The following is a 12999-nucleotide window of genomic DNA, read 5'->3' on the forward strand; positions in this document are numbered from 1 at the left end:
CTTGAAATTGGAAGTATATAGCGAGGGGTCACTGTTGATGACCCCCTCTTAGAGATATCACTAGCTTCAGTCGTAGTGTTCATGATAACGAAAACGTCATTTCATAACGAAGCATTTATTTTATCATATGATAGAAACCGCCACCAGAAAATATACATTTTATAGAAAGAGTTAAAAGTTAGAAAATAGTATTATATAAACATTTTCAATTAGTAATATATAACAATGTATCAACAAATATTCAAGATCATTGTAAACTGTTCGAAGTGAATTCTTTGTTTGTTAGCAGTAATTTATCGTAGAAACCATCACCTTGCACTGTTTCTAAAGTATCAAAGTACTACACAGGAGTGCCTGTCGCACCGCAACGTTCCAAGTCTCACGATCTGAAATTGAAACACCCCTACCACAATATTCTGTTGATTTAATTTAAGTCGTAGTGACCCTCGACGCTCGAGAGCAATGGGGCCATAACAGACAAGTATAGCAATAGCCGTCAGGAAGCGAGAAATATCAAGTTCCGTATTGCTCGCGGTTGTTTACGAACGTGTCGCCAATAAAAGTGCACCAAGTACTATAATTAACGAAATTGCATACGGAATTATTTTGCTGAACCTAAACTTTAAACACATCTTCGTTAAAAATAGACTGGCACTCCTGTATTAAACACAGCCTTGCAGATTTAAAAAAATACTGAAATTTATTCGCTTCCCCGAGACAAGCAACAACTTTGAAGGCGTTGCTTAACAATTTATCCTTCTTTTGCAATAAATCTGTTCAAAATTGCTTCGCTCGGATAGTCCGGGACCGACAGCTGGCGGAATCCTTCGTCATCCACGAAGCAAATCTCGTGACCATCCTAAAACATATATTCCCAATTGTTTACAATATGTATTTGTTACACTAAATTTGAAACGAAACTGCTCTGAATGCACTCACCGGGTCGGCAAGAATGATAACTCTCACCGAAGCTTTGCCAGGTGTATCTAAAGTGATTAGGTCAGTAATTATCGTATTCCCGCTTTCTTTGATCCTCTTTTGAATTTCTGGTTGCTCTGCGTGGGGGACTGAGAATGCTATACGTCCATAAGCCTTAGCGTGATTCACCTCGGTGCCTGATGAACAGCAACAGGCTAAATCAGCAAAATACTTAACTCGGAAGGTCACTGCGAAAGACTTACCAATGTCTTCGAATTCAAGTTGAGCTTGGTCCTTGCTGTAGCCCATAAGCACACTTCGATCTGTTTGATTAAACACTTGCAATCGAAGAATATCTCTCCAGTAAGCTGTAGTTCTTTCAAGATTCGAACTCGACAAAGTTACTTTCTCCACTGGATCTGATGGGTGAGCAATGATTAATATAACTAATACGCAAACGTTTAATAAACACCCGCACTACCTTTGTCCGTTGGTTGCGGCTCATTGATGACATAATATTTGTATCCACCAGGTGCCTCCAAAACAAATTTTCCATTTTCTTCTTTCATAGGCCATCCGTCTGTGCGTGCTCTCTCGATCGCCTCCTTAGAACGAATTGTTATACCACGAAAGTCATTCCCAACTTCGTATTCCTTGATTCCGTAATTGTAAGTCAATTCCACTACAAAGTGACTATCTTCCGGGCCGTATCCTACCATAGTTTTGCTCCATCGATTCGCGTACGGCCTGTACACACACGCGTAGCATTGAATGCGATTACAGTCAGCTCAGCAAAGCTCTATAAGCGCGAAGATTTATTTTGAATAGAGGTATTGCGCAGGGAAGCATAATTAGAAGTAATTACAGACCCATTACAGGTAGCTTCGCAACCTTCGGAGAACTCTTCGTGTCGTAATACCTACAGAAGAAAAAGAGAGACATCTGTAAAACCAAGCGGCGATTCAGGCTCTCAAGACACTAACCTTCATCCCAAGAATTTCCCGATAAAACTTGGCCGTCAATTTCCGATCAGGTATCTTGAACACGAAATGCAACGCTCTCCCAGTGACCATCTTGATCAGATTAATCTTGAAAGCTGTCCTTACTCCAGAAGGGAGAAAACGTGAATATTATTCCTGCTGTACGGCGAACGTCTTCACCCACCGACGTAATCAGGCACACTAGCCGCCTTCAAAGAAAACCGCTGGCTTGTTACCTACAAATTTTCGACGATTAATTCGACGTGTCTCAATTCTTCGTATCGCTCGTTATCTTTACTTACTCTTCAGACCAAATACGTAAATCTTTATTGACGCCTCCAACTTATATCGTTTTATCCAGCTGTTGCTGAACAAAATAAGTATTCTCCTGCAATCACCTATTATTTTTTATATAAGAAACCGATTACGAATGTTTACCGTCAAGGTATCACGAGGATATAGTGCGGATTCACTATACTGTAATTGATGATTTATCTATTTCTTTCGTTGTTAATGTCGGTGACGTCGCTCTATATGTTCCTAATAGGAGCTGAAATTCTCCCAAAGTAACAGGATTACAGAATGTTGGAGGAGGTAGACAGTCGCAGCTGGAGAGAGAGAAAGATAGGTAGCGCGTGCAATAAGGACGGAGATAGGCTGAGTGAGTGAGAGAGAGGAAGTGTGCGCGACAAAGATGAAGATAGCAAAACTTGCTGCAGAAAGTAGCTAAAGGTATAAATTATTCGCAAAATAAGAAAAATTCATTGACTAATGTGAGACGGCATCACGCCTGGTCCGATCATGTCCAAGAATTGTTAAGAACTAATTATAATTACAAACAAAATAGCTACGAATTGCACATGGGAAAGTAGTCAGGGGTCTGTACTTTAGGATTCAATTATAAAAGTACCTAAATGATTTCTGGAAAATCTGTAATTAATTGATTTTCTGCGACGGTACGATTCGCAGATAAAACAGGTCACGTGATTGAGCAGGCAAAATTGTTCGATGGTAAATAGTTATTATTAATTTGTGGGATCGGAATAAAACACTTGGATAAGAATAATAAAACGCAACGCTGTTTCTTAAACATTTATATTCACTTCTACACAAAGACGATTAATACTGCGACAGTTTTTGTACATATCTTCTGATATGTAGTCTCGTTAATATAATAACAGTACATCTTATGGTTGCGCAACGATAGAGCGTGTTACAAATGCCTGAAGATCGTACTAATAGCACATCGTATATAAACTTATCAAAATTGCTCCGGTTCGAACAGAAACACTGCATGCCTATTCGATCAACTAATCAACAACATTATACTGTAAAACTAATAACAACATAATACTAAAAGTTCCGGTTATAAATTAACTTACGTATAAAAACAAAAATACAATCACTGCAAAACATGTAGTAAATTGTAATATCACGAATGCGTCAGTCCTTCAGCCGAGTTGGATGGATATAATAATTTCAATCACGTACAAATTTAAAGGTCGTATAAAGTGTAATTAAAAGTACGCTCGTACGAAATGGGTACTTGGAGGAAAGTAATGGCACTTCACGCGTTTAAAACATTTGCGCTGCTATGTTTGATTGTAAAAGGAATCTAGGAAGAACAGTCACCGCAGTCCTCTATGATTTAATATCGAACTATAGTTGCCTACAAAAAGTCTTCTGTGGACGTTACCGTAGCTTCTATTAGTAGACCAAAATCTAACTCCGTTAGACTGGCTGCAAAGTAACGTTATCATACGATTAAATCAGATTAGACAATTATTTCAAGGCCTGAATGCGTACCTTTCGCTGTCAGTAGATCCAGGAACGTGTCTAGCGGGGACAAACGATCCGCTGAGGGAAATGCAGCCAGACCTGCAGAGAATACGTTACGTAAAGGACCGTGTTAACGTTCCGCGGTTTCTTAGTCACTTATCGTCACCGTTATGATGATTTCTGTGTTGCGATGTTCTGCCACGATTCTGACACACTTCGCCAGACAGAATGTTAGCAGCGTGCTCGCGAGCTCGTATCATGAAGCTCACTGGGTGCAGCCACTGGTTCAGAAGTCTCTTAGCTCGCGATCTTGGTAGCAGGGACAGCAAGGTCAATTTCCGAACAGCGTTCTCTTTTGTGTCACTAATATCTGTAAAAAAAAAAACGGTGATACAGAATGAAGTCATATACACAGTAAATAAAGGCACTTTTTTAATATCTTTACCAGCCATGATGATCTTGCTGACGTCCACTTGCAATTCGAATACCGATCGCTGAACGTACTGCAGGAACATTGAGTACTTCAGGGCTCTGTATCCGAGATAGGTGAAGAACGACGTGAAGCCCTGTGGCGCGGGGAATGCTATACCTTCTATCGCGCATCTGTAACGCTCCAGTAGTACGAATAACAGCCATCGTCTTACTTCGTCCAATTGGTCACTGAAAATATATGTTCGCGTTGTACGTTTCAGCAGCTGCATGAGTTTTGTTAGAACGTACACTAGAATGAAGCCGCGTTCTTGTTCAAGTCGTGGATCGACGCTGGAAGCTCGACATAGCATTTGACAAAGAGCCCTGGATGTTTCCAGCTGCGCTGCCACGTGCCTTGTAGCCATAGCATGAACATGTAACGGGGTACAGGAACCTTGCACGTGTTTTACCGAAGTCCGCGTGCCATGTTTCAACAGATACATGGACAATTCTCGTAGATTTACAGAGACGATGTGCTCCTGTTTGGAAGCGGTGCAGCTCTCTGTTTCGTTGAAGGGCAAACTGGAGTCCAGCAATTTGTTACTGCGACCACCGGTTAAGTCTCCAAGTGACACCGTGGCTACGACCAATCTGTAATTATTCGTTGTCTCTCATAAAGAATTAAATACACAGAGGCGTTACTTTAAGCCAAGTAAAACAGCGTTACCCTCCACTAGGGGACATCGGAGTGCTGCATCTAGACAGCGCTTCGGGTTGATAGCACGCCAAGGAAACTAGCAACTTCTCGGCGACTTTGCTCGGCTTGAATCTTGCCTTGTCCCCGTTATTATTACTCAGCTGGTCCCACAATCTAGTCCACAGGTCGCTACGATAAGGAATTAACCTCTGCTGCGGTGAAAGTAACATTACCGATGTGTTCCAGAGCTTCTCGTGGCTCAATGTTATACTTAAGTCGTTCACTTTGATCTCAAAGCTTGTGTATTCCTCCATAGTCGTGACAGGCAACAGGACCAACAGAGGCACAGCGTCTGCTAGCAGATTCTTCTGCACCAAAGCGTACGAGCCGCCGATAAGTATCTCTTGCATGTACCGTACAATATCCAATGATCTCGGCTTCTCTGCAATCGTGCACACCAGTTCCGAAATAACGTCCATATCATTTCTGTGGCAGAGAAAGTAATGTAGTATCCCCAAGCGTACTTCCGTCGATGTCTCCTTGCGGAACACTTCGGTAAGGAAGTCGGAAGGGATTGCTAGTGGCACCAGGTCCAAAGTCGGCAAGTCAATTGTGAGCATGCTCCCACTGGACGCTGTGTTGCTTCCTTCTAAAGTGGCCGCGTCACACTTCTTTTTGCTTCCTTTGGCGCTATTCTCTAATTCGAGCAACGGCACCAAGTAGGAAGACCGCGATGGGATGGTAGTCAATGGGCCGCATAGTATGTGACAGCACGGCTCGTGGTTCGTCCCAATTTCAAGGAGATGAGTAAACAGACCTTGGACGAGAACGATCATGTGATGGTGCTCGTATATCGCGAACGTTGGTCGTATAAGCTTAGCCCGCGACCACGGTATGCCTGGTATCACACAGTGGATCACGCAACTGTGATGAAGAAGTGTCACGGAGTACGCGAAATGTACCGTGTTAGATTCGTTCAGCGAGTTAAGTATGTGCTGCTGCGGCTTCACTGGACGATACAGGTAATGGTGACAAACGCAGACCATTCCTTTGGAATCTGACACCACGATTAGGTCTAAGGAACAGTCGTGAACTCTTAAAGGTATAATATCGTCTTCGTAAGTACCGCAGTTGGAAGAGGTTGATAGCTGAGGTAAGTTCAGTGGTATGTTCAGCTGGGAAGGGGAGAAAAACATTTTGAAACATGCGATACGGTATCCACAAGTTGTACAAGGTGCGAATAATTTACCTACCACTGTCTCGTGTGGTAAATCGTCGTGAAATTGGAGACCGCTAAGCGTTGGATTACTTCGCGTGGATTTAGTCTCCTTCTCATCTTCGTTCTCAGAAACTAAACTCACTGGGATTCGTCTGTGATGTATGTGATATAAAACCTGATTTATCATATCCCATTGAGCCCAGATAAATACTTTCACCAGTGATTCGGATTTCAGTTCCTTTATCGCTCGGAAGTCCGATGAGGACACGTCAAATAGCACAGTGTATATTATAATACCTGTGCGATAAAATCATTGAAATTGTAATGGCGAAGAACATTTATTTATAACTTATGTGATCTCTTACATTCTTGGTGAATGAGCAACAAGAATTTGTCCAATTGCCCGTCGTCTTTCTCTCTATACAGAAACTGAATGCGCACTTGCTTGGTCCTCTTTGTATCTAAATTATGTACCTTTACTTCTTCTCCTTTCAATTCAACTATATACGCTTCGTACACTTCTACCTCCGTCAATGTACTCTGATCAGTTTCAGCCTCGGCCTCCGCATTGGAGTCTGCGCAAACTTTCCGCTTTGTTACATACCCGAAGACAGTATGACTTTGATTTATTGTTGCTTGTACGATATTTAATACTTCTGAGAATTGGTGCAGCGCCTGTATTGCAGTAATGATTGGTGTAGATTCGCGAAATTTTTTGTGTAAAAATATATGATTCGGTAATTCAAGAATACCTGCAATCTATCATTAGTCCGGTCGTAGTGGCCTACAACGGTATACGATCTGAATACATCGTTCTCTACAGTTTCCTCTGTCCAGCCAACTAACAGGGATCCATCTTTCTCCTGACCTAATAGCTTCCATTGTTCTGCTAAAAATCAAACCTTTATTATACAAACACACTGCATTTCTATTGTATGCAAAACACATCAGCTATGAAACCATGATCAATACACATATCAACGTCGTACATCTTTATAATTCTGCGAGTGTTTGTCAATATTCGTAATTCAATAAAAATGATAAAACTGTGATAGTTACCAGAGTGCGCGTTTTCTGGCAAAAGTAAACATAACTTGGCGGCAAGATTGTCTATCATATCTATTCGTAAAGTTTCGTTAAGTAAGGGCGAATAGACGTACGATTTCTTAGTTTAATAATTACACTCGATTGTCTTTAATTTACAGGCAAACATGAATCCTAGAGTATATTTTGACATGTGAAATATCGTCTGCTACTATTATAGCCGCCATATACATGACTGGCATTGAGGTACTTCGTGCATGGTTCATTTAAATCACTTTTTTATCAGTAGATGGCTGTAGATTGGATTCGTACTTAGGCTATTTGTTAATAGATGGCGACTGCAGATATTTCTCGGCAGCAGATAAAGTTGCAATAGTTTTTATCCTTTGTGCTAAGTAGAGGATATTTATCTGCGTGGCAAAATGAGACGAAAATTAACAGTGCCGAAATTGCGGTGGTGGCTTTGTTTCTTAATTATTAATGTAGTTATTAATGTTTAGAAATTTGAGTCAAGTACGCTTGAAACACGTCAACCCTGCGATTAACATCGCCGTTGCGTACGTCGGTAAAAAGGCGCGCATACTCGCCATCAACTATTTAGATATGTACGGATATGTAAGTGCTTACTCCCTGATAGCCAGATCTGGGCAGCAGAATCTGACGTCAGAACTGCAGCAGTCTGTGTCCGCATTTGGCTGCGTTCTGATGTGCAGAGCCTGAGGTGCAGTGCCTGATGTCAGATGGACAGCAGATCGACAGCAGATCAACAGCAGATTTCGCCGTCTGCTAGGCACAGCAACAGCGCCATCTGTAGGCAATTGCTTGGTAATTCTGGATCTCAAAGAAAATTTTTTTAACAAAATTAAGAAATAAAAAAAAGATTTAAAAAAAAATTAAAAAATGATAATAACACAGACGAGGTCTGTGCTAATATGTGAGGTATTCTTTCGGTATCATACAAGGTGCTAAAATTTGTTTTTCGTTTGTTATAGGGAAGACTTGTGGATCATTCTTCGTGGACAACAACCTATGGTATTCTTAAGGAAATACCATAGATATTTGAAATTTGGATAGGAATATGTAAAAGGTATTTCTGAATAATAATACAGTTTGTTTCAAGTTTCTTTCAATATATTTGCATAAAAGGCCTTTACAGTGTTACAATAAAGTATAAGGTATATAAAGTCACTATTTTCTTGTGATTACTATCAAGGTTTCCATCATTCCGTCGAAATATTCCGAAGTTAAAACCTGTAAGAAGAAAAATATTTTTAGTAACTTGACTTGTCTATTATTGAAAATGGGAGAAACGTTACAACATTTTGTCACGTATGAAAATATATTAGTAAAGGGAATAATTTTATTGTGCAACATGTTGATTGAAATTAGTCGTTTTAGATTTTATGTTTCCGGTAAGATTTAATATTAATTCCTACCACTCGTAGCACTGTAATCTTATTTTAGAATCAGTCGGTAACGTTGGGTGCGACACGAGAAGCGGCCAATTCAGCAACTACCTACTCTGAAATCTGTTGAAATGCTGTGCGTGTGTGCGTGCTTGTATATGTGTGACATGTTTAGAGTTTAGAGTGTGCCAGTGCGATATAACTAATCTCACATACTGTAACTAGAGCGATTATTAATCGTGTATATTTCTGCATTACAGGTAAGGAATTTTTACATAGAAGACGTTAAACCGGCTGCATTTTCGACTGGGTTCATTGATATGAAATTTGCACAAGATACTGCTTCAGCCGAACCCAGACCTAACCCAGACCTTTTTTTTTTTTTTACGTGGAGAAATCCCTAACGGATACCCCTAACCCTCACCTAGACCTTTTTTTTTTTTTTTTTCGTGGAGAAATCCCTAACGGATACCCCTAACCCTCCCCTAACCCAGAGCTAACCCAGTTACACTTGCAACATTTCATTGTATTGCATTTCACTTATTTGAATAAATTGCAGTTAAGTGGTAAAAGAGTTTTTTTATTTAACGAGCACTACTTACTCCTTCCTATTCCAAATCACATATAAAAGATATGCTAAAAAGAACACCTAAAAGATCCTTCCACGCAGAGTGGTTTTAAAAATCTTCGCATTAAAGCACTACTTTAAATATCCCATTCACTACTCTCAAACTCTATCGACATTCGTTCAAGGCTTCTACTTCTCTTCAGAGACATTACATTGCGCTACCTCTTTCCACGTCATGTTATCCTGTTACGAAGCCTGATTTTAGAGATATCTGAAAATTTTCGCCAGATTTTGGCCCAGGTATCAAGAGAACATGAAGCGAAAAGAGGTATTCTGAATTTCAGCTGCGAAGGCATCCTCGATTCTCTCTCCGAAGACGTTACTTAGTGCCACCTCTTTCGACGGCATGTTTTCCTGTTACAAAGCCCAATTTTGTGCATTCTGAAAATTTTTGCCAGATTTTGGCCCAGGTATCAGGAGAACATGAAGCGAAAAGAGGTATTCTGAATTTCAGCTGCGAAGGCATCCTCGATTCTCTCTCCGAAGACGTTACTTAGTGCCACCTCTTTCGACGGCATGTTTTCCTGTTACAAAGCCCAATTTTGTGCATTCTGAAAATTTTTGCCAGATTTTGGCCCAGGTATCAGGAGAACATGAAGCGAAAAGAGGTATTCTGAATTTCAGCTGCGAAGGCATCCTCGATTCTCTCTCCGAAGACGTTACTTACTGCCACCTCTTTCGACGGCATGTTCTCCTGTTACAAAGCCCAATTTTGTGCATTCTGAAAATTTTTGCCAGATTTTGGCCCAGGTATCAGGAGAACATGAAGCGAAAAGAGGTATTCTGATTTTCAGCTTCGAAGGCATCCTCGATTCTCTCTCCGGAGACGTTACTTAGTGCCACCTCTTTCGACATCATGTTCTCCTGTTACAAAGCCCAATTTTGTGCGTTCTGAAAATTTATGCCAGGTTTTGGCCAATATGTATCAGGAGAACATGAAGCCGCAAGAAGGTATCCTAAATTTCAGCGAAACTTCTGCTTCGAATAGTTCTGCGTCTTCGATTCGCTTTCCGGAGACATTACTTTGCGCCACCTTCTTCGAAGTCATGTTATCCTGTTACGAAGCCCAAATTTTGTGCGTTCTGAAAATTTATGCCAGGTTTTGGCCAATATGTATCAGGAGAACATGAAGCGAAAAGAGGTATTCTGAATTTCAGCTTCGAAGGCATCCTCGATTCTCTCTCCGGAGACGTTACTTAGTGCCACCTCTTTCGACATCATGTTCTCCTGTTACAAAGCCCAATTTTGTGCGTTCTAAAAATTTATGCCAGATTTTGGCCCAGGTATCAGGAGAACATGAAGCGAAAAGAGGTATTCTGAATTTCAGCGAAACTTCTGCTTCGAATAGTTCTGCGTCTTCGATTCGCTTTCCGGAGACATTACTTAGTGCCACCTCTTTTGACATCATGTTCTCCTGTTACAAAGCCCAATTTTGTGCATTCTGAAAATTTTTGCCAGATTTTGGCCCAGGTATCAGGAGAACATGAAGCGAAAAGAGGTATTCTGAATTTCAGCGAAACTTCTGCTTCGAATAGTTCTGCGTCTTCGATTCGCTTTCCGGAGACATTACTTTGCGCCACCTCTTTTGACATCATGTTCTCCTGTTACAAAGCCCAATTTTGTGCATTCTGAAAATTTTTGCCAGATTTTGGCCCAGGTATCAGGAGAACATGAAGCGAAAAGAGGTATTCTGAATTTCAGCGAAACTTCTGCTTCGAATAGTTCTGCGTCTTCGATTCGCTTTCCGGAGACATTACTTTGCGCCACCTTCTTCGAAGTCATGTTATCCTGTTACGAAGCCCAAATTTTGTGCGTTCTGAAAATTTATGTCAGGTTTTGGCCAATATGTATCAGGAGAACATGAAGCCGCAAGAAGGTATCCTAAATTTCAGCGAAACTTCTGCTTCGAATAGTTCTGCGTCTTCGATTCGCTTTCCGGAGACATTACTTAGTGCCACCTCTTTTGACATCATGTTCTCCTGTTACAAAGCCCAATTTTGTGCATTCTGAAAATTTTTGCCAGATTTTGGCCCAGGTATCAGGAGAACATGAAGCGAAAAGAGGTATTCTGAATTTCAGCGAAACTTCTGCTTCGAATAGTTCTGCGTCTTCGATTCTCTCTCCGGAGACATTACTTAGTGCTACCTCTTTTGACATCATGTTCTCCTGTTACAAAGCCCAATTTTGTGCATTCTGAAAATTTTTGCCAGATTTTGGCCCAGGTATCAGGAGAACATGAAGCGAAAAGAGGTATTCTGAATTTCAGCGAAACTTCTGCTTCGAATAGTTCTGCGTCTTCGATTCGCTTTCCGGAGACATTACTTTGCGCCACCTTCTTCGAAGTCATGTTATCCTGTTACGAAGCCCAAATTTTGTGCGTTCTGAAAATTTATTCCAGGTTTTGGCCAATATGTATCAGGAGAACATGAAGCCGCAAGAAGGTATCCTAAATTTCAGCGAAACTTCTGCTTCGAATAGTTCTGCGTCTTCGATTCGCTTTCCGGAGACATTACTTAGTGCCACCTCTTTTGACATCATGTTCTCCTGTTACAAAGCCCAATTTTGTGCATTCTGAAAATTTATGCCAGGTTTTGGCCAATATGTATCAGGAGAACATGAAGCGAAAAGAGGTATTCTGAATTTCAGCTGCGAAGGCATCCTCGATTCTCTCTCCGGAGACATTACTTAGTGCCACCTCTTTTGACATCATGTTCTCCTGTTACAAAGCCCAATTTTGTGCATTCTGAAAATTTATGCCAGGTTTTGGCCAATATGTATCAGGAGAACATGAAGCGAAAAGAGGTATTCTGAATTTCAGCTGCGAAGGCATCCTCGATTCTCTCTCCGGAGACATTACTTAGTGCCACCTCTTTTGACATCATGTTCTCCTGTTACAAAGCCCAATTTTGTGCATTCTGAAAATTTTTGCCAGATTTTGGCCCAGGTATCAGGAGAACATGAAGCGAAAAGAGGTATTCTGAATTTCAGCGAAACTTCTGCTTCGAATAGTTCTGCGTCTTCGATTCGCTTTCCGGAGACATTACTTTGCGCCACCTTCTTCGAAGTCATGTTATCCTGTTACGAAGCCCAAATTTTGTGCGTTCTGAAAATTTATGCCAGGTTTTGGCCAATATGTATCAGGAGAACATGAAGCGAAAAGAGGTATTCTGAATTTCAGCTTCGAAGGCATCCTCGATTCTCTCTCCGGAGACGTTACTTAGTGCCACCTCTTTCGACATCATGTTCTCCTGTTACAAAGCCCAATTTTGTGCGTTCTAAAAATTTATGCCAGATTTTGGCCCAGGTATCAGGAGAACATGAAGCGAAAAGAGGTATTCTGAATTTCAGCTTCGAAGGCATCCTCGATTCTCTCTCCGAAGACGTTACTTAGTGCCACCTCTTTCGACATCATGTTCTCCTGTTACAAAGCCCAATTTTGTGCGTTCTAAAAATTTATGCCAGATTTTGGCCCAGGTATCAGGAGAACATGAAGCGAAAAGAGGTATTCTGAATTTCAGCTTCGAAGGCATCCTCGATTCTCTCTCCGAAGACGTTACTTAGTGCCACCTCCTTCGAAGTCATGTTATCCTGTTACGATGCCCAAATTTTGTGTTTTCGTGGGGCGCTCAATAGCTTACTTGAATACTTACCATATTTTGCGTGATCACAAGGCGATTGGTTCTTAAGATTAGAGCAATGTATAATGTAGATGTGATGTGTTGAAGTCAATAGAGTTGGAGAGTAGGGAATGGCATGTTTAAAACAGTGCGTTAATATAATGATTTTTAAAAGCAGCTCAGTGTCGAAGGATCATTTTAGGTGTTCTTTTTAGCATGTATTTGACATATTTGATTTGGAATAGGAAGAAGTACGTAGTGGAAGGAAGGCTCGTTAAATAATAATACTCTTTTATCACT

At 40.9% G+C, this 12999-nt stretch overlaps 1 protein-coding gene across 4 annotated transcripts; it reads right to left on the reverse strand.

The window, feature by feature from the left end:
• Window positions 1–99: 99 nt before the first annotated feature.
• On the reverse strand, window positions 100–7292 carry Pigeon (gamma-secretase activating protein pigeon). Of its 4 annotated transcripts, XM_076829387.1 has the most exons (12): window positions 7064–7292; window positions 6757–6893; window positions 6370–6679; window positions 6039–6301; window positions 4816–5960; window positions 4398–4739; window positions 4123–4337; window positions 3844–4047; window positions 3705–3776; window positions 2337–3638; window positions 2201–2265; window positions 1916–2134 (listed from the first exon to the last, which is right to left on the reverse strand). In XM_076829387.1, exons 1-10 carry the CDS (start codon window positions 7119–7121, stop codon window positions 3568–3570), a joined length of 2817 nt encoding a protein of 938 aa, XP_076685502.1. In that variant the 5' UTR covers window positions 7122–7292; the 3' UTR covers window positions 1916–2134; window positions 2201–2265; window positions 2337–3567. The 4 variants fall into 4 exon arrangements, with proteins under 4 accessions (XP_076685503.1, XP_076685504.1, XP_076685502.1 ...); XM_076829386.1 differs by having other exon boundaries at window positions 2201–3638; XM_076829388.1 differs by lacking the exons at window positions 3705–3776; window positions 3844–4047; window positions 4123–4337; ... (4 more) ...; window positions 6757–6893; window positions 7064–7292 and adding exons at window positions 100–859; window positions 940–1133; window positions 1182–1337; window positions 1400–1665; window positions 1788–1837 and having other exon boundaries at window positions 1902–2134; window positions 2201–2364.
• Between the last annotated feature and the right edge of the window lie 5707 nt (window positions 7293–12999).

The sequence above is a fragment of the Andrena cerasifolii genome, chromosome 16, assembly GCF_050908995.1.
Source record: "Andrena cerasifolii isolate SP2316 chromosome 16, iyAndCera1_principal, whole genome shotgun sequence".
Lineage (NCBI taxonomy): Eukaryota > Metazoa > Arthropoda > Insecta > Hymenoptera > Andrenidae > Andrena > Andrena cerasifolii.